General features: G+C 44.4%; 1 protein-coding gene across 1 annotated transcript in view; it reads left to right on the top strand.

Moving 5' to 3' along the window:
* Positions 1–24,181, top strand: part of LOC146809166 (IgGFc-binding protein-like) — a 249,274-nt gene that overhangs the window by 97,122 nt on the left and 127,971 nt on the right. Inside the window, exons 5-9 of the mRNA XM_085615958.1 lie at positions 1,420–2,021; positions 5,528–6,095; positions 9,618–10,216; positions 12,212–12,791; positions 15,894–16,093. Coding sequence (XP_085472084.1) covers positions 1,420–2,021; positions 5,528–6,095; positions 9,618–10,216; positions 12,212–12,791; positions 15,894–16,093 — 2,549 coding nt within the window. The remainder of the gene's footprint in view (positions 1–1,419; positions 2,022–5,527; positions 6,096–9,617; positions 10,217–12,211; positions 12,792–15,893; positions 16,094–24,181) is intronic.

Here is a 24,181-nt window from a genome sequence, read left to right as displayed (position 1 = left end):
TCAACGTAAAGAAGCAAAGATGCAGGTTCTGTAGCCTTGTGCATGTCTATTACGAAGAGATCCCCGATGCAGACCCCAGTTGGGTCGTCTGCTATAAGTGGCATGCCCTTTTCTTCCTATAATTCCAATATATTTTTGAGATGAAGGGACTCCCTTGCAGCTGTTGAAGGATTAAGATTTCTGTTTTGCTTCTTGATCCTAAATGGCCGGGTGCAAGCAGAGCCAAACATTTGAAACCAGAAGGGCTGAGAGGCAGCATCATGGCTCAGGCATTCTGTGTGCTACTGTCTCTTCCAGGTCCTATCATCGTTTCCGGCTGGCGGGGCAGGCTTTCAATTTCCCAGGAGGTCAGCCTGACTGCTTACGATGGTGCTGTGACTGTGTTTTAGAAGTCTTGATGGTGACTAAATTGGCACAAAATGCAATCTTATAGTGCTCTCCCAGAGTACTTGCATTGCTTCTACTGTAAGAAGTCGACCAGAAGCAAGGCTATAATTAAGGATTATTGACCTCCGCAGAAGATGTTAATGGCTGTTAATTCTATGCCTGCAATAATGGGCCTTATCAGAAGATAAATAAGGAGGGAGAAGTGCATTTCACATCCATCCTTATCTGCCAGCCTATTTAGAACTTGTGGGAAAGTGTAAAAGTTATACATTACTTGGTGTAAGCAGTTACTGCACCTTCACCATGACTTTTATGATTCGCGTTGAACTGATGTAACCATCTTTCAACTGTGATATTGCCACATCCCTTCTCAGAAAATACACGCTGTTTGGTACCTTGTGCTTCACCTTGCTGCTTTTTAACATAATATGCAAGGAAAAAAGCATGTTATTGCCCATTTAAAGATAGATGTGTGGTAATGGCAAGAGTACCACATGCGCAAATGCTTTAACCAGTTCATGGTATCACTACAAATTGCCCAGTCTGCTCTAAATGAGCTATTGCAGCTCTAACTGCCCTTCTCACACAGAGAAGCTCAGATGCTTGTGTCTCTCTTTCATCTTTTTCCTTAATTCAGGAAGGTACAGAAACAAGGCAAAAGCCAGTAGTTAATGTCTGTCGTCTCAGTGAACTGATTTGATGAGCTAATCTCAGCATTTCATGGGAGGGTGCTACTAATTAATATCGACTGCTCAAAAGTATATTAACATAAGATGTGAATCAAGAAACTATTACCTTGTCCTTTGATTTATTAGGCAAATATAAGCAGTTTTCATTTTGGAAGGTGCTGATTGGGTGTCCTTTGGCTTGCATGTTTGCTGTGGACACAATTTTCGTGGCTTCTCCTATTTGGCACTCCAGATAGGAGCTAGTAAAGTTATAGATGTTTTCACTTGACAGGAGGAAAGCTTGCAGTATACAGATGCAGAATGTATGGAAGTTGCATTTAATCACATCTGTTCTTCTCTACAGCCATGCCATGTCCAGAGAACAGCCACTATGAGGCCTGTGGAAGTGCCTGTCCGGCAACTTGCAATGATGCTGCCACCCCCACTGTCTGCGCTAAGAATTGTGTGGAGACTTGCGAGTGCAACAAGAGCTATGTGCTCAGCGAGGGAGTGTGCATGCCAAAAAGCAGCTGTGGCTGTGTCGATCCAGGTGGTCTGCAGTACAAATCCAACACAACCTTCTGGAAGGACGACAAGTGCCACCAGCGATGCTTCTGCAACCCAGACACTAACGGCTTGGAGTGTACAAAGACCAAGTGCAAGAGCACAGAAAAATGTGATGTGGTCAACGGTATTCGGGACTGCTACCCAACTAGCTACGGCACCTGCTCGGCCTCTGGAGATCCACATTACATCACCTTTGATGGCGTGAGATATGACTTTCAGGGCACCTGCCATTACCTGTTTGCCGGGCTTTGTTCAGCGAAAGAGGACCTGCTAGACTTCCAAGTCCTCATTGACAACGCGCACAGAGGCAGCCGAACTGTATCCTACACCAACGCAGTGCAAGTCAAGGTCTACGACACCGATATTGAAATTAGCAGTCAGTATCCTGACAGTGTCACGGTAAGTCACCGGAAGCTTGCTAGAGAGTTGGGGATAAATTAACATCTACTAGGTGCAGTGAACGCAAAGCCCTCATCTGAAGGATACTTCCCTGGTGTGTAATCCGCCAGTGGATTTGCCTCTGCCATACGATTTGAATTTTACTAGGTAGGATTTGGTACTTCCTTCCCAAATCAATAGATTTTTAATTATTACTCAATTCCATATTAGACACATAAAGGCCTATTCATAAAGGGCCTCCGCACTCGTGGGCGAGGTCCAACAGTTGTGGGGGCAGGCCTGCACTTGTGGTGGGAGCCCTGCACTTGCAGCAGGACTTCCGAATTGCAGTCTCACATTGCAGATGTCCCGCCACAACTGCGGGCCCCCGACGCGACTGCAAGGCGTCCACCACGAGTGCGGAGGTCCTTTGTGAATTGGGCCCATACCCTTGGATCAATGAGAATAAATGTTGTTGAACAATAAAAACATCAGATCAACAACAACATGGACGGACCCGTTATCGGAATCCAGATACAAGGATGACTCAATGTCATACACAGGAAGGAAGAGAAAAACCAATAGGTTTTGAAGAAGAACCCTTACCCACCAACCTGGTTGGAGGCATGCTTCTACATTGGGTTCCTAGCTGGGCTGCCGAATGCAACCCAGCTGAGCTACAACGCCTGAGTTACAGCGGAGCGGGAAGGTTTTGGGTGTGAGAGAAGTGATTTTGGTGCGGTTTAAAAATACCTCTAGGATCGTCAATTGCTACTTCATTTCTGAGGTCCTAGGGCACAGTTAAAAGCAATGAGGGGACGTCATGGAGATAAAATTAGTCTTCATTATCCCTATTAAATGGTCGACATGTTTCAGCCTCAACGGAGGTGCTGAGGCTTTCTCGGGATCCCGAGTAGGACCACACTAGGTATCGTCGGTGGACAAGTCTCCTTGATGAATGTGTGACTACAGGAGTCCGCCCCCTCCGGGATCATTATTAGCTATCTAAAATACGTAGCTTCTATCTTACACTTGACGGTGGGAACCGTAAGTATGTCTACACCCTTGGCCTCACAGCACACTTTAGCACATTTGCTGAAAATTTCACGTGGTCACTCATTTTTTTGCACACTTTATTAGTCTTGTGTCCTGAAGAAAGCCTTAGTACCTCCATTGAGGCTGAAACATGTCGACCATTTAATAGGGATAATGAAGACTAATTTTATCTTCATGATATCCCCTCTTTGCTTTTAACTGTGCCCTAGGACCTCAGGAATAAAGTAGCAATTGAGGATCCTAGAGGTATTTTTAAACCGCACCAAAATCACTTCTCTCACACACAAAACCAACCCACTCTGCTGCAACTCAGCCGTTGTAGCACAGCTGGGTTGCATTCAGCAGCCCAGCTGGGAACCCAATGTTGAAGCATGCCACCAACCAGGTTGGAGGGCAAAGGTTCTTCTTCAAAAGCTATTGGTTTTTCTCTTCATTCCTGTGTATGACATTGAGTCATCCTTGTTTCTGGATTCCGGTGCATTCCGGAGTGAGCACAGTAGTTTAAACACACACATTTTCTATCTCTTTTAAAATATATATCACATACATGCCTGGATGTTATCACTGGGCCCGATTCACAGAACTAACTTAAGACAAAATCCTAATCTTACTACCATGTTGGTATTCATAGAAGGCACTTACTCATTTTGGTATTCACAGAAGTTAGGAGCCCTAACTTTAGGACTCCTAAATGCCTTCTGTGAATACCAAAAGTCTTAAAGTTAGGATTTTTCTCAGTTTAGGAGTAGTAAAGTTAGGAGTCCTAACTTTAGGACTCCTAAATGCTTTCTGTGAATACCCAAATGGTAGTAAGTTTAGGATTTTGTCTTAAGTTAGTTCTGTAAATGGGGCCCTCTGTCATTATAATACGTACAGCAGGTTTACAAAGCAGCATAAATCCAAACATATTAGGAGACATTGAGTCGGGAGACTTTAGCCTTTGACTCAGAGACCCTATGAATTGTCAGGTGTGCTGGCTGATCTAACACTACATCTCGCGCCAGGGAACTCGTTCATGAAGTAGTACTGCTGGAGTACTACTCAGTATCTTTGTGAATCAGTCCTAGAATTAAACCTATTAGTGAAAGTGCAAAGAGGTCACAGTCCTTTCTGTTTGTACAAACTGTACACGGATATTCCACACATATTCCCATTTTAATCCAATTTTTCTTGCGGCCAATTGAGTAAAGCATTTAGGAGTACATGAAGTAGTCCTACAGGTGTACCAGTTAACATACTCTTTGAATATCTTTTCAAATTTGCCCCTACATATGTTGAAAACCTATCACTTGTGTCGTTTCATGAAAATTTAGGAGTAGTAGCAGAAGTGACTTCAATTCTCCTTCGACCTGAAGACATCACAGGAAGTGACATTACATGAACTTTAATGCCGTGACATATATTGACCGGATGACAAAACAGATAAATTAAAAATGTTTTCTAATGTACACATATTAAATAACTTGATACTGCTACAGAAGCTTACAAAATGCACATGTAACAGCTTTAAGAGTGCACATAGGTAACAGTGCCATCGGTTACTGTGCAACAGGGTGCCTGGACGATTCCTTGCTTGTTCTTGAGGTGAGTGAGGGTGGTCAACAAAAGTTATTTTGCACTTGCTCCTGGGGCACTAGGGACTCAGAAATGCCTCATTTGAATCTTGAGAGACCACTGAGGATAGGGGTAGAAAGAGTCAAGATAGTGTCATAATTGTAATCCCAGATCACCCCTACCCTCATTGGTACTTGAAACAATGAGAGAGTTGGTGTCTCGCTCACTCATCATTCTTTTAAGCATGTAACGCCCAATTCACAAAGGTAGCGAGCAAATGCTTTGAATTTGCTCATTGGATTGCTATGGTGGGAAGCAAATTCCAACTTCCATGTCGTTCCAATAGAATTCCAGCAAACTACGACAGTTGTACTTTTCCAAGAGTAATAACGAATAAAATGTCCACCCAAAAAAACTCTACCTAAGGAAACTTCTGTATTTAGAAATCTGAGCAAATGAGCAACAACACATATTCTCTTGTGTTTCTCCACTGGGCAAATATGTTCCTAGGTGAGGAACCACTTCCCCAGTCTCATCATGGAGACGAGACACACCTCCTCCACTCCTGCAAGGGGTACATTTGCAGGTGGGTCCAGTTTGTAAAACTCCATACCACGGCTATGTGTATGCCCAGAAATCTATTGTAGAGTAGGTGTTTCTTCTACCTCTACAGGTAGCATCTATCTGGTTGGTCCACACAAAGCTCTAGGTAAGCCGGGTTCCATAATTTCCATATTTCCAAATCCCATTAGTAGGGCTAAATTTCTACCAATTATAATTCAGGTAGTTTGATGTTGGCGTTAAACATCTTTGTCAATCAGGCATGTAGGCATGATAGCTTTCAGGTGCTACAATGATCGATATGTTTCATCACAGCCTTACTAACTTTGCTCTTTTGAATGTTTGACTCTATGCAGGTGAATGGGTTGCGCATCACGCTGCCCTACAGCATTAACAATGGCAAGCTCTCCATCTTCAAGTCTGGATGGAGTGCGGTGGTGCAGACCAACTTTGGACTGAGAGTGACATTCAACTGGGATTCCCGTGTCGCGGTCACCGTGCCGGGGACATATGCAGGTGCTTTGTGTGGGCTTTGCGGAGACTTCAACGGCAGCGGGAAAGACGAGCTGACCATGAGCAATGGCGAGGTGGCTGACAACTCAAATACCTTCGGCCAAAGCTGGAAGGTTGGTAACACCTCAGACTGCACCGAGAACCCACCTAAAGGCTGCGATGACTTGGCAGACAAGAAAAAAGAACACAGAGAGAAGAAGTTGGCATGTGAGATAATCATAGACCCCAGTGGACCCTTCCGAGACTGCATCGGGAAGGTGGATGCGGAAGGATACTTCACAGACTGTGTTTATGACTTCTGTGTCTATGAAGGGAAGGAGGTGATCACGTGCCAGGCCGTGGCCAGCTATGCCGAAGCCTGCCAGGAGGCAGGAGGCAGAATCGATGCCTGGCGGTCGGATAGCTTCTGCAGTGAGTACTATTCACGAATCACAGGGTTTTTGTCTCATGGCTACAAAGGAACCATGGACTTTTACTCATCTGAACTCTTTCTTATGTTTTGTGGAAATTTCTGGTTTTCTTGAAATTCACACAGAATGCCCAGAGTACTCGTGGGAAGCTCAGCCTGCCTAAGGTTCCTAGGAATACTCACATACATAACTATCTTCTCTTCCAGAACTACATTTCTGCATGCAAATGTAATACCGGAGTACGTTTGAACTGTTTTACTTGCTTTGGTTGGTGTCCATTATGATCCCCTTGGAAAGGAAGCCCTTGTCTTAACGATTACCGGGTTTTGTGGGTGCCAGGCCCCTTTTGGCCTCACAGACAGGTTACTAGCTCATATGCCCTTCCCTACCGTGGACCTGTCCCAGCCCATTCCTTAGATCCAAATTGCATTCGTGGCATTTGCACCCTAAAGTGCTATTTAAGAGTGCGCATACTTTTGAGGTTTGGCTTAAACGATTTTCTTTTGCTTTTGCTGTGGTGGCTTTTCAACTTTGACCTGTGAACCTCTTTATTTCATCATCTCATGTATTGGTTGCGTTGTTCACACTTGTTTCTATTTCACCTTTTTGTTTTGATCAAAGTGCTTCTTGTAATTCATTTTTATTATTGCTTCTCCACTGTCATCCAAGACTACTATTCAGAGCCCAGACACACGTTAGTACTCTTGATGTCTCCCGAGCTTAGGCCCAGTCCTGTCACTTTGTAGAAAGCCGTGAGCTGTCCATGCCTTTTCAGTGTGCACACCTCCTGCGAGGCCTTGTTTATGGGACTTAAAGTTGGGTTCTTCTCCAAAATCCAACCCCCAAAGTGAACTGGGAATTTCTACCGGCAAAGTGAAGACGTGTGATAACGTGAAAAGGGCTCCATGACCGCGCTCCCAGTGTTCAGTTACTGGGAACACAGGGATCCACTGGTCTGAAGAAGGGGAAAACCAGACATAGGTCAGGCTGACCAATTTTAAGACTAAATGTTCTGCGAGCAACTTGTGCAGGAAAGGGGTGTGCTCCTGGGGTAGAACTAGCTTTAGGGGCCCTAACGGCTGGGTGTTGCAATTTCTAGCCATAACTGGAGAAATAACTGGCTTAGGGTTAGGATCAACCAAAGGTATTAATCCATTTATCTTAAAAACTGTGTATCAAATGATTGAATCAAATTTAAACATGGTGAGCCCTCTTATTCTTGGAATGGAAAAAGGGCTCCTGCCAATCTAGTTAGCAGAGTGATAGTGCAAGCTCACCAATAGGTGTAGTAATTTAAACTTCTGTTGTTGTCAATAGTTCACGCTGCTTTAGTCCTAGTTCAAGGTCCTGGCCAGGGCTGCTTTCCTGGGTCAACCTTCAGCCAGGTCTCAATCGCTGGGCCATGTGATTTTCTTCCGGGTCAGAGTAGGTGCTCTGCTCTTTGGACACTCTGGGCAGGACAGAGGAGGACAGCTTCTTTAGCAGTGCCCTCCAGTGACCTTTAAAAGTGATGGGGTGTAATCCTAGACTCGAACTCCAGTGAGCAACTTACTCTGCATCACTCAGTCTTACTGACTCATGCATTGTCATTTATTCTCACTCTGACCCACTCGGTCTCACTCATTCCTACTTACTGTCACTCAATCCCACTCATTCTGATTCACTTAATCTGACTCACTCAGTCTCACTTAGTCCTACTCATGTTCACTCATTTCTAACTCACACAGCCTCCCTGTGACTCACTCATTCTCACTTAGTCTCACTCAGTTTCAATTAGCCTCACTCTGACCTACTCATTCGCCCACATTCTTACTCTGTCTCACTCGTTTTCCCTGATTCACTCAGTCCCACTCATTCCAATTCACTCAGTCTCTCTCTGAATCACCCAATCTCATTCATCCTCGCTCATTCTGACTCACTCAATCTCATTCTGACTCACTCAGTCTCGCTCATTCTCGGTCAGTTTCACTCGTTCTGATTCGCTCAAAATCAATCTTACTCACTCAGTTTTACTCATTAACAGCCATTCTTAGTCATTCTGACTCGCCCAATCTCTCTCTGACTCAGACTCAATCAGTCTTACTCATTCTTCATCTCATTCACCCAGTCTCACTCAGTCAGTCTCACACACTCTCACTTGTTCAGTCCAATGGTTCTCACTCTTATTCATTCTTGAACTCATTCTCTGATGATTCACTCAGGTTCTGACTCAGTCTCAGGCTCACACACCTTTACACCTAGTTACACTCACTGTCATAATCCTTTAATCTCATTCATTCCCACTCCTACTCACTCTTCCTATCATCTATTCTCACTCAATCCGACTCACTCCTTCACTGACTGTCTGTCACTATCCCTTACAGACTCTTTCACGCACACATACACACACTTCCTCACCAGAAACACACTCTCGCCCATACCACACAACATTTAAAAGCTGTTTTTGCTTACCTTGCTGCCTGTGCAGGTCCCATCTGGACTCCTGCTGCTTCTTCCTGCTTCGAGGGCTGGTGCATGACAATGAAACCTCGAACCTGCACGAATAACTATTATTTGGGCTTTCCAGAGGGAAAAGACTGCTTGGGAAAATGGATCTGGCTGAGTGGAAGAGTCTACTGGGTTTTATTGAGACTCTGTGTAGACGTCACTGAGATAGCCAGCCAGCGTCTATGGTTGTCAGACTCATTTCAGCCAAGTTAGTGAAAACCTCTGGTTCCAGTTTCCAGGCTGCCACTAGGAACCCAGGCCTCTGCGGGGGTGCGCTCCTGCAAATAAGAGGACTCTGTAGAACACGCCTGCTCATCAGCCCGAACCTACACGTTACAGTAGCTAATGTCATGGTTCAATCCAGCCTTCAGGAAGGGACAATCATTTGTATGAGGACCTTAGGAGCAGATCTGAATCCGCCCCAGTTGATTCAATATGGCTAATGAGACTATATTATATAGTACACAAGGGATCATTGATTGTGCTTATATGTGTAAGAGAATCAAAAGAGTCAATGCTAGAGAATCAATAATCTGGATTTATCTATTTCCACTTCATGTTCATTTAGCCATCCAGGAATTTTTATTGATAATTCAATATTAGTTGTTAATTGATGGGTCCATTGAAAATTCAGCTGACGCTTGTTTTGGGATATTATCACTTTCTTTTTAAATTATGATGAACTCAAATCTAGATTGAATAATCATAAATTACAGAATACCTGATGCCTGCCTTACTAACATGAACTATTCCAATATCCCAGTAAACTACTCCAAACAAGGTTTCTGATTCCTCATTCATTCCTTTTTAGCCAACATGCTGACGATGCTGACAAATGGGACCCATATTTAATTCTTAATATCCTATACCGTTCGGCTATATGTAAACTTATTCTGTACAATCCCTTGCCCTTTATCTAACAATTAAAAGTATCATCATAACTTTAGATAAATTGTTACCATTGTGTATACTGTTTTTATATAAATGTTCATTACTAGTTATGTTTTGTTTGAACTATTCTGCCTTCCTATTGCAGGTCCCACCTGTCCTGAAAACAGCCACTACGAGGTGTGCACCAGTGACTGCGCCACCACTTGTCACGAATTGTCCACTCCTGCTGGTTGCACGCCCACTTGCAAGGAAGGATGCGCCTGTGATGAGGGCTTCCTGCTCAATGGTGATCAATGCATTCGGATCTCTGACTGTGGCTGTTCCTACGCAGGTGTTTACCACAAGTCTGGAGAGACCTTCCTTACCAATGACCAATGCAGTCAGCAATGTACCTGCAATGTTGGTGGAATTGTTGAGTGCAAGGCTTTCGCCTGTGGCCCCCACGAGGAGTGCAAGGTAGTGGACGGTATCCAGAAGTGTGAGCCATTTGGCTCTGCCATGTGTTGTGCCTCTGGTGACCCTCACTATCGGTCATTTGATGGAGTCAACTTTGACTTCCAAGGCACTTGCACATACACCATGGCCAAAACCTGCTCTACAGACAATAGCACTTTGACACCCTTTGCCGTCAGCGTGGAGAATGAAAAGTGGGGTAATGGGAGAGTGGCCACCACGAAGCTGGTGGCAGTGGAAGTTTACGGTTATACCCTCATTCTGGAGAAGGGTAAAACAGGTGTGATCAAGGTAAGCAAGAACCAAAACAGACCCCTTGATTCTTACGTTTTCCTCCTTTCTGGCCCTAGCTTTTATTCTCTGCATTCGCTTTAAGACTCACCTTTATTTATTTATTTCCGTACCAAAAACTTATTAAGCCTCCTATTCCTACAAGTTGGATTTACAAACAATTTGCTCTTTCCTACTGTCTGGTCTGTGAAGTATAACTTCCTTCGGTCTAAAATCGGAGGGAGGTCATTCTCAGTGGCGGCTACAACTATAAAACTATGATGGTGCGCTAAGGCGCAAAACTCATCGTATACAGCTCCCCTGGGTGCTCAACTCTCTTCCTGCTTAGCGTTCGCAAGTAGGAAAGGACTTCTTTCTTGCTCATTGGAAAACAATACAACCAATCCTGGAGCTGCTGTCATGCTGGGAGCCGCTCCAGGATTGGCGAGAGCAAGCTAACCCAGTGCTTAATTTGAGGATGGGGGCCTGTGCCAGCAATTCTCCGGCTGCTTCACAGCCATTGGATTGCTGGGTTTACAGTGCGCATGTCGGGCTGGTCATAGTAATAGAGCTGGCCAACCTGACATGCGCACTGCAGGTGCCGCGGTAGTCCTGCAGTTGCAGGATTCAGCCCCGCCCCTACTCTTGCACTGTGGCATATAAGTATTTGTGTAGGCCTGCTGCGCTTGCAGCAAGCGGGGCACCGGTCCTCCGCTCAAATGGAGGAGTCACGTCTGGTTATTCTACCATCTTCTTCCCAAGCTGTGGAACATACAATCTTAAAATGTATTGATGTAACTGTTTCCAGTATTTTCAGGAAGATTATTAAAACATGCCTGAACTATAATGACATTTAAAGGTAACTCGGTATGTCCGTACCGAATCTGTCTCTCCTCTCCTACCCAACACTTTCTTTTCTTAGCACAGTGATTGGGAAGTAATTAATTTATAAAATCAAACTCAGTTGATAACTTTTTTCCGGGAGTCTCTGTGCTTATTTCCCCCAAACTGTGACATTCTACTTTGCTCACTGAATACACCAGCAGGCTTTTTGTGGTGAGCCAACCTTAGGACCACCAGAATATAGGAGAATTTGTGTCATGCACAATAGATACATTGAGCACCAAAGAACATTTATCTAGCATTCATCCCAAGGAAGATAAAATAAGAAATACCTGGCAGTTTTGTGTAAGTCTACAATTGTTATGTTGTTCCCAAACTATGAGTTTAATTTTACAAATGGTGCTAATGGCGATTTTACAACTGAGGACACTCTGTAGTCGGGGCAGAGAACTCTGGGCATAAAAGCATAGGCCAGGCCTATCTTTTTATGTGCAGAGCCTCCGCCAGGATTGGGGAGTCTTCGCACCCATGAAATTACTGTTAGTAAAATTAAAATCATAGCTTGTGAATACCCAAAAGTAGTAAACGTCCACAAAAGTATAAGTTTACCTTTGTGAATGAGCCCCTATGCTATGTCATTTGTACTTTAAGACTTGTTCACTATCTTCAGCTGTGCTTGCTCCTTCTCAAGCATAGTTTGTAATATTGTGATATTAAACCTCAGGCGTTTTCCCTTCTGATGGAATTAACCAGGGCAGGCTGGCTGGTGTGATCTACTTATATTTAGAGTACTCCATAGGGGACTCTGAAAGCGTTGCCGGATCCTGTAGGGTAAGGTTGTAGAATACTTTACTGGCGCTCATGGCTTGGAAGTTGGCTGGTTGGCTTAAAGACACTATACTGCAGACATGATTAAGGAGTGGTCTAACTCATGGACTTTCTACTTTCCATCATGCTCTCGGTGTTTGATTGCTAGGAAAATGGTGTGATCAAATGATGGTGTGGACATATGCCACCTCTACAAGTCAACCTTCGTTGTAATAATGGTATAAATAACTAAGTGCGGCATGCAGTAAAAACATGAAAAAGGTGTTCTGATTTTTAAAAGATTGTTTTATTTATAATGATATTCTCTGTGAAATTAATGCATGTTGGAAAACATTTCTTCTCCAGGTAAATGGCTTGTACCAGAACCTTCCTCTCAACTTGGAGCATGGGAAGGTCCGAGCCCTTAAGTACGGTGTCAATTTCCTTGTGAAGACAGACTTTGGACTTCAAGTGGGTTATGACCTGATCTACCATGCCACCGTCACTGTGCCAGCAACCTACAAGGGTGAAATGTGTGGCTTGTGTGGGAACTATAATGGAGACAAGACAGATGAATTCCTCCTCCCTGACCTGAAGAAGGTTAATGATGCCACTGCCTTTGGCAGTGGCTGGAAGGTACCTGTGGCTGGAGTCACCTGTGGGGAGGGTTGTGGTGGTTCTGGGTCACCCTGCCCAGAGTGCGACGAGGACAAGATGAAAGACTACCAGAAAGGGGATCAGTGCGGTATCTTCACTGCAGACGATGGACCCTTCAAGGCATGCCACGCCAAGATCAACCCCAAGCCTTACTTTGACAACTGTGTCTATGACCTGTGTGCAGGGAATGGTGACAGTCAGATCCTGTGCAACAGCCTCCAGGCCTATGTGACTGCATGCCAGGCAGAAGGGATCACCATCAGCGCATGGAGGAGCAGCGCTTTCTGTCGTAAGTCGCTTCAAGTTCGAATGATTATCACGCTAGAATTACTCCAAGAGAGGAGTAAACTAATCAGAAATTCTATTGTATACAGTTTGTTCTAATTTAAAAAAAGATTCAGAAGATTCTCTTTAAGCTATAGAGCAAACTCTGCCCATTATTTGGCCTCCAATTCTGTATATAGCAGGAGTCTTTTGGGGGGCAGGGGGACTACAGTTTTGACTGAGCTCTGAGCTATCACATTGCCCAAACACAATCCACAGGCAAACATTGTTTTATGGAGGATCTCGTAGGCCGGAGTAAGAGAGGTTAGAAGTTGTTGTCTTAAACTTCTCCTGATGCTCACAAATGCCAGGACCCCTAATAATAGTTCAAAAGCGTTTCTGCATTTGGGTTTGTACATTAAATAAGTGACTTTCTCCCCTTTCAAGCAGTTTCGAGAAAAATAAAGATCACCAACATTCATACAGATTCAAAGTCCAGAGGAAATCTGCACTAAAGATAATTTACGAGCAAAAGTCAGGTCGTTTTTCAGTGTACCAGCCATCAATTGTGGGCTGCTACTACCAATCTGCAGTACAAACCTGAGCATCGGCTTAAACATAACAGCGTAAGAAACTCCTTTATGAGCTACAAGCAGTCCAATGATAGGGACACTTTGCACACCCCTAATCATGGGCACGGCTTGATCTGACCCCAAGGTAGTTCTCAGCAAAAAAATAAATGTGTGTGATACAGCAATCACACAGCAGTACAGATCAAGAAACAGGAAGTGTTGACTCCACCCAACTGAGTGATACTGAAGTGAACTGGAAGTAATGTTGCAGTCTCTCTCTTAAGTTAGACAATCCGTTGGGTACTACTAGAATCCCATCCAGTTTTTTATGACTCACATTTCCAGAGTTTGCGTGTGAAATCAGTGTGTGCTGGAAGATGAAGATCTGGGCAACTTGCATTTGTCAACCCAAAGTGCTGGCAGCCAGTCAGAGTACAGTACAGTGCTGTAGGCACCTCTCCATGGCTACCTATGGACTCTTGTGAGCTCAAATGAAGGCATTAGCACGCATGTGTATAGCACATCCCCCAGATGCATGGGATGAAGTTGGCTGCCTCAGCTGGATAACCTTAAGGTGGAGTTGTTCCATTTAGGGGAGCTTGGTCCAAGTCTGATGAAGTCCCTTCACCCGCTCATCGGATGCAAAGTTGGCAGGGACAGGAGTGCATGCTGGATATTCATCTTCATCACAAGCAGCCGAAGGCAGCTAAGACGTTTCCACGATCACATTTCATTTCGATGTGGCATTCGTCTAAGGTTTGTTATTGATGGGTACTGAGATCTGTTCATAAATGCCTCGGGTTGCAGCACATGTCAGACTGTGGTGTTGGCTGTGCATTGTCGACCAGCCTCCAGTGTATCTTTTCACCACAAGAACTGAGCAGGGTCTTCTATTGTAATAGCAGGAAGCAGAAAGCAACACAAGTGGTATCTGGTGGCCAAGTGGAAGTACAACATATGTGGGGGGCTCAAAGGATCCCTTCTCGCCGTAGGATCCAGCCTCACATCTTAATGTGAAAGGGTAGGAGGTAGAGATTCAGAGTGACCACATGCCGGCTTTTGACAAGAAAGGCAGTAGCACAGGAAGGAGATGTAAATACATTGATGGCAGATGGAGACCACCCAATCCATCCATTTGTTATGTGTTCAACTACCTCACTTGGGGGCCTATTATCAAGCACGGCGTTAAAATTATCGCCGCTTTAGCGGCAGAAAACTGCTGCTAAAGCGCCGATAATTCTAACGCCGTGTCTTGATATTATGCCCCAGAGTCACTTAGCCTTTCTTAGAGCAAATCTACAGACAAGGTAGCCTCCTCAGGTTCCTGAGGTGCTGAAAACTTAAGATCAACCCAGTGCAACATAGTTAACTTTGAATCCTTCCTTTTAATGTTCCCACCTTTATCCAGAAGATCCTCCTCGAATCTCACAATTAGTAACTCTCCTCGCAGACTCACGTAGTTTGTTGAGTGATGGGAACATACACTAGTAAACACAGGAATGGAACTTAAAAAAGAAGGTTAGTTCTAAGGCAAGAATACATACAACTACCTCATCAGCATCTGAAAGACAGGGATAATCAACCAATTGCAGAGTACTTACTGCCAACTCAACAGCAACATCATGTTTATATCACTTCAGGTTGCCTTGTCACAACATATTATCAAGCGCAAGCACAGTGTGAGTAGCTACCGCAATGTGTTCAACAGACATCACTCATCATTAGGTAATCAGTAGCCTTGCACCATGTAAGGTTTAATGGATATTTTTAAAACATATTTAGTCAAAGCATCAAGTATCACACTTACACCCTATTAATTAACAAAATGAAATTTCTGTGTTAGGGCCAAGGGCTAGTTCCAAAACATGTTTTAACCAGCAACCACCATGGCACAGCAGAAAAAAAGATATTTAAATTCTGTGGTGGATCCATAGCTCGAGTAGAGGGAGGTTATGGCAGATTGAACAACTATGTGTCATCTACGTACATGTAGAATTGTGTTCCATAATGGAAACAGTGTGGATCCCATAAAAAGGCATACTACGTGAAATCACACATCACTACGTATGGTGACAACTAAGGACGTGTCCTTTGAAAACTGGGGACACAGAACCTAAGATCCATGAAGATTTATTTTCCTTATTCAATGGTATGAGAAACTCCTATAACTTAAGTGTGCGGCAAATTTTAATTAATCGAATTTCGTCCAAAGGATGAACACCTGTTGTGTGAATAAAACAGCCTAAGAAATAATTATATGGACTATCCAGCCTCTGTGGCGGTATACCTTCCTTTTGGAAGCCCAGCTTGAACCTGAGGAATAAGACAAAACACAAATAGCCACACCTCATTTTTGCTGCTACATATACTATTTCAAGGTAACAGTAAAGTGGTAGGAGTCAAGAAAGCTCAATTTTGTACTCCTAAAAGTGTAGGGGCGAGTAATGTGTGATAGCAGGTGTACAGGTTAGGAAGAATAATATTCATGCTACATCTTTTCTCTTACTATAGGATTTAAGATTTGAGAAATTGACTATGTCTTTCTTTTCCTTAAGCCTTGGACTGTCCAGCCAACGGTCACTATGAGATTTGCGCGGATGCCTGCACCACAAGTTGCGCACAAATCTCTGACACTTCTACCTGCCCAACCACCTGCGCTGAAGGCTGCGAATGTGACGATGGATTCTTCTTTGATGGCCTCAAATGTGTGACCATGGATGAGTGTGGGTGCTTTGAAGATGGAAAATACTACAAGGTAATTCTTCTAAACTCCCGCGAGACCAAAACCGAAAAAAGGGCATTTGGCTGGTTACACTCATTGTAGGTAAAATACTGATAAAATCTCCGGGTAAAAGTAGTCATCTATTTAATCTTCATTTTACCTTTATCTCAAAATCCTTCTTTTAAGTGGATGTCAATATATGTATATCGTCATTGTCATAGCGTTTTGGCTAGAGTTTGATGTGAATGTGACTCACCACTCTACACATACTTAGAGCTAGTGAAGGTCGGAGCCATAGTATACCAAGTGGGCATTACTCACCAGTTATCTTCTGAAAGAAGAGACATGAATGGTTCCTACCACCTGATCATGGAGGAAACTGTGTAACCTCAGCTCATTAAGTCACTTAATGCCCCCATGAAAAGTCAAAAATACTGTTTGATAATTTCTCAGACTCTGATGCCTGTATTATGATAGTATATCAGAGATGCAACAGTAAATAGGCTACGGGCATCAATCAGAGGAATGCAACATCTGCATAAAAGGTGTACATCTGCTCTCCTCTGTGGTGTTACTGAATTACTGTTGGCGGGTTTTTGATTCCGGTTCTGATCCCCGCTGCATTTAATAGCAGAAGAACGGGATTTGTTACATTTCCTTATATTTTCCTCATTTGCAGACAAGGAACACAGGGGCATATTATCAACACACATCTCGCCACTTTTTCGGCACATAGCGCCGAAAAAGCTGCGATTTTTATATCGCACAATCATCAAGGCAGCACTAACATGCATTAGCGCATGTTAGCTGGCGTTTTCGTAACTCTTCGCATATTAGCGATCTACATCGCTAATTAGATGCAAAGTAGGCGTTCCTTCTTCAAACAACAAGAATAAGGTCGCAAACACGTCATCGCAGTATTAACAACGCTGCCAAGGAACCGCAAAGCGATATTAAAAGCCGCGGTAACCGCGGTTATCGCCGGTTTCTTACATCTGCTTAAAACCTGACTTAGGCATGTTTTGTATGGGAGGTGGATCGTCTGGTTAGGTCCACACTCCCCTATTATCAAGCATTTCATGAGCGCTGTGAAATCCTTGCTGGATTTCACGCGCTTATCCTGTTATTTGGCCTCTATCGCTGGAATTACATCGCCTGTTAGCAAAACGTTGATGATACGTCGCTAACACAACGATGTAATTCAGCAATAATGTAAATCGCGTAAAGCTGATTATCGCATGGCCTTGGTAATATGCCCCACAGCTCTTTCTTTCAGACTCTCTGTAACATAGATGGTCCTCTGCCACTCTGGCTACCAGACCATGAACTCCCATCTTCTGCTCATAGTGATCTAACACAAAATGATGAACCTTCATCAGAATTTGTAGAGCGGCCATGAGGCTCCTAGATCTCAAAGATAAACATAGGCTGTAGGCTTGCCCCCCCGCCCCATCAGGGGTGCTGCATTGGCCTATGTAAAGCCTCTGAATGCTCAAACAATGTAGTGTCATCGCCTAGCCCCAACATTCTCAGTAGCCCACTAGATCAAGTGAACATGTGCCAGCATGACAGCTATCCTTGAATCCTTGATAAGTCACAGAAAAGTCAGAAATCTGCTTCCAAACATCTTAAAAAAGTGATTTACAACTTTAATTGCCAGGGATTTGTGACTCAAGACTAGAAATCTTACCCACGCATCTTCATGCTTCAAAGTATAGTCAAAAGGTTCGCGCAATTGACATTCTACTGATTGGTTTTCCGTCATCTTAACCTTTGCCCATATTTTAGACCCTACAATCATATTCTTAATCTACTTTCTCTAAGTTAAGCTATGTCCAGCTCTACTGTAAGCAAATGGTAACTTCACTTAAATCATTTAAGGACACACAAACAGGCAATTCCACCTGGCGGATTGTATGAAATCTCATTGTGACTATGAGACGAGTTGACAGGGACTCACTTCTTCAGGTGTGAAAGGTCCCTTTACTGAGGAGCAGGATATGCTCACGTTGCACAGACCTTTGGCTATGTTGCACACTCCAACGTGCCCTAATCAGTGAAATAACACTGAGTAACTCACGCCCATAAATATTTCCTACCCTTAAAATATCCACCTCTTCCACTTTAATATTTGCAAACCTGCAGTTTAACTTCTTGTCTTTGAGCCCTTATACCCTTCCATGTCTCTCTAATGCTCCCTAATGCATACCAGGCCTGTCTGCTCCTAGGCCTGGCCACCTTTCCAGTTCACCTTTCGTTCTCTCTCTCTCCTTTGTCCTCCTGCAGTTAGTTTTTCCTGTTAATCAGTTTCTTCCTTAGTGGGCTCTCAGTGCTTGCTCTCAGCAACAGCCTTTACTCTTACAATCCTCCCCGCTTCCTAAGCTACTGTCGCCAGTATCTTCTATGTACCAGGGCAATTTTCACAGCGAGGAACTGAAGCTTGCACATTCAGAGATCTAATGAGGCAAGCATGGTAGCATCACTGCATCTATGTACTTGCCTCTCTCAAGACTCCTTGCATTGAGAGGGCAGTACCTGCACATCTACCCCGGCTTTGTGAGAGAGGAACTGCCATGGATTCACTTCTTAAGCAGTAGAAGGTCACTTTATTTGAGAACCAGACAAGCTTACATTGCACAAACCTACTGTACACTCTAACACACCCCAAACAGTGAGCTAATGTTGAATAAATATCCCTTTCCCTAAACAATTCACACTCCTGAAATGCCCAAACCTTCCTCTTCAATATCCACTAACTCCAGCTTAACCTCTTGGCTTTGAGCCTGCATAGCCTTCAACAAGGCTCTAATTCTTCATGATGCCTGTCTCGTCTGGGCTCTTTCAGACTAGGCCAAAGTCTAATTTCCTTTTTCTTCTCTTCCCATTTGCTTTTTCCTCTTATCAAATTTCTATTTCCTACTGCCTCTTCCCACATTCCTCTACCCTAGGACCTCTATCACCTTCTCCAAATATATCCTGTTTCCTAGCAGGGACAGGTGCACCTCTAAGTGCTGAAAACACCAGACACACATGCACTATGCAGGGGTACTGACAGCATGCTTTGTTGTAGCCTTCATTTGGGTCCATTCTCCCTGCATTGCACACTCCTCATCATAGGACACCCTGAAAACAGCTGCACTGAAATCAATAGATGGGTAAATACATATAAAGTCAGTAATTGTCACGTGGGTGTCATAAACTGCAGTCAGTTTGTTGTTCAGTTTTGTGACTTTGCGGGACTTCCACTCCTATATGACCTAAATTCATCGTCATAGTGTAACCACGCTAACTCGTCAAAGCTAGTGTTATAGGGGTTACATTTAGTCCCCATTTTGATGTTCCCTTTTAACTGAGCAAATTTTTAAGATAGTGGTTTGAACATGTTGTTCACATGAAAATGCCGCGCACGCATTCATTCTTGGTGGACGACGTTCTCAGTGGCGTCCCCGCCGCTATGGTGGAGGAGCGTCGCCCCCCACCAGCAGCATAAAAATAAAATAAAAATAAAAAGATAATAAATCTGGGTTTATCGTCGTTTTATTTTGTTTCCCGCCGAATCTTGGGGGCAGGCTAGGGGGATGATGGGCACCAACGGGGATCTATCAGGCCAGCCAAACCGTCATGCTCAGTGAAGCTGTTTCCATCCCAGCTGCATTGCTCGATCTGAGACAGCAAAGCACAGGCTCCCACTCTCCCGGGGAGCACAGATCGAGGACATTCAGGCCAATCCTGAAGCTGCTCCTATGCATGAGAGCAGCTTCAGGATTGGCCGCAGGGGAGTCTGGGAGCCTGTGCCGGCAGTGGAGCCACAAGAGGAGCAGAAGGCAAGTGATGCGGTAGGCTGCAGGTAAGTTCTTCCCCCCCCCTTTTTTTTGTTGTTGTCTCCTTGAAACCCCCCCGCCCCCACCCGCCTCTCTCCTCTGACATTGACCGCTCCTGGTTGTTCTGTAGTCTGCACTGTTACTTTCAGGGACACATTTCAGAACACAAAGTCTTGGTTTATTTTTTGCTCATAGGAGACGTCTCTTTTGCCCATACTAAGGGACTAATTATGAGTTTGGTGGTGTGGGAGCGGGCTGCCACACCACCGCTCCTCACACACAGCCAAACCTCACTGCTGGCTGGCTGCCAGATGACGAGTTATCTCATGGTCTGGTGGGTGGTTCTTTGCCTTTTTCTTGGAGGTGCCTATTAAAAAGGGACCGCAATGGGAACACCAAAGCCCTTTCCTGCATGGCATGGGCTGTAAAGTCCATGCCGTGCAGGAAAGGGGGTGCATGCAGACAAGGGGGCACACCATGTACCCCCTGCATGCATCACATGGCCCTGAGGGAACAGAGGGCACTGTAGGGCACCCTAAGTTTACCGCCATGAAAAGGGTGGATGTGTGGAAACGAATAATATGCTTTGTGTTGCTGCAGAGGCACCATCAGCATATTGTGGCCCTCAGACCGCCATGCCACCGCGAGAGATCACAGATCCCTAGTGGTTGCAGCGATCCTATTGCTGTCCAACCGCCGTACTCGTAATACGGTGGTCAGACCACTGGTGCGGCAGTCCACGACTGCCATCGCACCTCCACTGTGAGTTTGGCAGTCCTATGGATCGCTAAACTTGTACTCAGGCCCTCAGTAAGGATATTTTTCTGCATCTCTGGCAGAGGAGATAAGGCCAGTGTTAATTATTTAAACAGCGTCCATTTTGAACCCAGTGAGAGGCACTTCACATCGGAGTTATCATGGAAGCTGCTAATGGCTGTGACTGAGATGCAGCTCCGCAGGCCCTAACCTTAATTCTAAGAAGGAAGATAGCTGCTCAAACGGAGATGTGTGCAGGCTTGCACACTGAGATGGAGTTAATTTGTTTATTTGCCTTCCTGAGACATTACACCAATGTATGAGGTTAGATCATTCCACTGGGTCTGGCAGAAGAGTCCTCCCACCATGCTCTCACTAGTGTATGGGTATTCGCGATAGATAGGAGTAACATTAGGAACAATTACCATGGTTGGATTGTTTGTATATTTCACCATCTCAATAATGTTTATAACAATGATGTGTCTCATATGTCTAATTATCGCAGTTCATGTTTTACTTATAAGGATTAGATCTTTTCAATAACATTTGAAAATATATTATTGTCTCTTACCTTTGGGAAACCTTGGGCATGCACAAGGGACAAACGAAAGCGTGAGAACTGTTTCTACAAATTCCTTGAGAATAAGAGTTCATATTCAAGGTTGCCAATATCATTAATAACTCTGGAGGTTTAGGAATTTAGATGTGGTACTGTGAGCTAGACCTGATGATTTAAGAAGACTCAGACCCTCTATTATGTAGTTTTGTTGATCTAATACCTAGTACTACTAAATGTATAGAAACCGTATGACACTAGTACTGGCAATTTGTAGCACTCCAGGTATTTGAATAACACTACACTACTCCTTTCACAAATGATGCTGGTATAAATCATGAACACTGTGGTCCAATTGTTTATATTCAGGAGCTTGCCCAGCTCCTTCACCTCCGCATGTTACCCTTTCTTACACCTTATCTCTCTCTACAGTTTGAAAATATCAATATATTCATTAGCCCAAGTCAATCCCTTTCTGTTAAATAGCAAATACCCTCCCAGTGCATCCACCGCCACAGTGTATGGCAATTTCACTACCTTGTCCTCCTCTTTATTCTTTTGACCAGACACTTCCCATGCTGTCCTTTCCCTGTCTCGTTAGTACCTCTACCCCTTTTTCCCATCTCAGCACCCCCCAACTTGCTCCCCTGGTCCCACCTTTTTAGCTTTTTCTGACTTGTCCTCTGACGACTCTTCTCCAAGTATTTTTACCAAGAGTCTGATAATACCTTCTAAAACTGTGTGAACTCCTTACTTTAATTTCTTCCTCCTCCTCCAATGAGTGGTCCCAGCACACCTCTCCTTGCCTGCTGCAAGAGCCTCACTGTCATCTACTCTCCATGGATCCCACCAAGCTCCTTCATACTTACTGACAGGCTTGTTCGTGTACTATAGTCAGCTCTGGAATCACCTTGGTCTCTTGTCCTTATTCTCCATTATCTGCCTCAGTAAACCCACAGATAGCTTTCATGTGGCAGCATTAACGTCCTCTGACATGGAAAAACACTTGCTGCCCTCCTGTGCCTTGGTTCTTCCATCTCAATGTCTGACTCCCCACTGGCACCGGGTGCTTCTGACAACTTCAGGTTTACCCACCTTGGCTCTGGCTCTGAAATCATGCCACACTCTTGCCTCACTCGTTCTGAGCTCTCCAGTCCCCCTTCTTCCAAAGCCTGTCTTCTTCTTCCACCATCCGCCTGCCTTTTTGTCCTACGTGACACATTTCCTCAGCCTGTCCAAGGGCAACCCCCCTGCTACAGACTACCCTACCTCCTCTGCTCCAGTCCCATGGTCTTACCGTTTCTTTGGTCTGCATTGATGGGCTTCTTGAGGCGAGGGACATTCCACTCATCTCTGACCTCTATGCAGTGAGTAACCTCCAAAACCACTCTGGTTCTCTCCCTTCATGGGACCCTGATGAGTCTTCTACCTTGTCCTCGTCCCAGGATCCCTGCGAGGCCGTGGTGCTCAGGTTGATGTGTTGGATTGCATTCCCAGGGCCTTCTCCGCTGCCATCATGACCTTTAAGGAGGGTTGGCCATTCTCTATGACCATCTGAGTCACAGTTGCCCCATTCACTTTACTGCCCTTCTTTTCTTGCCTCTGGGGTGTCCACAGTCCCAGCTGGCCCACACTGTCCATTGGGCCTCTCTTTCATTATGAACTCTTTAACCATTGTCTTTTAACTTAAGATTTCACCCAGTGAACACTGAGGACTACAGGAGTAGGAGACCCTCCCGCATGTTAAATATTTTGTTAATATAATGATTAGTTCAATAGAGCAAATGTTGTTATGGGGAGCATGAGGGCACACTGTGTGCACCTTCCATTGGCTATTGGATGGTTGTGCTATCATAGTATTGCCAGCGCCTGACTACCTATTAGTTTCTGCTGGTGCTAGGATGGGAGGCTGATGACTCTGTAACTGTGCCTGACCGCCAGGAAGCACAGACTAAGGTCCTCATTTAGTTATCGGCTAACGGAGTTTACTCCATCAGGACGACAGAGTCTCTGCCCTGCAAATATAGGGACTGATTTGCATAAAGTGATAACACACAGCACCATACAGTATTACTGATTATAAACAGTAATAGACATATCAAGTAGCTGACCTAATGTTAAGCAATTGAGGATGGAGATATTAGCTAAAGGAATAACCACTTCCTTGGTCAAATATATTTAATATGCCCAGCAATATAGGCATGGGCATACTAAAATACGTATACTGATATGGGCAAATAGACACAGTGGTCAGTGACGGAGATAAAACAGCAATAAATTAAAATGGATGCAAAGAAATACAGAGAGGAAGAGGATCATATAGAGGAAAACAGTACTTGGGCTACCGAAAACGATTTCTAATGTTGGTGATAAGTATGATATGGAAGCCAATTTTAGTGCAGACCCTCATTAACCTCCCGTGCACATTTGTGGTTGGAGGCCACAAAGAAGGGAATAGTTCCTTGTCCTCTAGGATGCACTGAGTGTGACACAAACTGTGGAGTATAATAGGCCTTAAAAAATGTTGTGCTTATTGAAATTTTGGTGAAGCAAAATTATTCAGGTTGGACGAGTGTACACAGTGACCCTTAGCATGAGAAGCACATTACTGATGATAGGTATTCTTTCATTCAACGTAAGTCAAAGGGTCCCTTTGAGGTAGAATGATTTCCTAAGGATCAAACAGTTTGGGCAAGTGAGAAGGTAAGGATTCAAGCACAGGTTTTCTGGAGTTTAAGCCTGCCACTGGAACCTATCTCCCCCCAACTCATTAGATGTATTACATTCACATAAGGGTGCACATCCCCACATTCCAATCTAACCATGATAAAGAACATGAACTACTCCGCCCACCCCATCATCCCCCAGATCCCAAAAGCTGTTCCCCATGCCCTGAGAAAATCTGTTGGTCATTCACATAGCCTCAATCTCAGTAAAGCGCATCAGACAGTTTCAAAGACACACAAGTCAGCCCTCTACAACCAACTG

This window comes from Triturus cristatus, chromosome 7 (genome assembly GCF_964204655.1).
Source record: "Triturus cristatus chromosome 7, aTriCri1.1, whole genome shotgun sequence".
Classification (NCBI taxonomy): Eukaryota; Metazoa; Chordata; class Amphibia; order Caudata; family Salamandridae; genus Triturus; species Triturus cristatus.
This window is presented reverse-complemented; position numbering and strand designations above follow the sequence as displayed.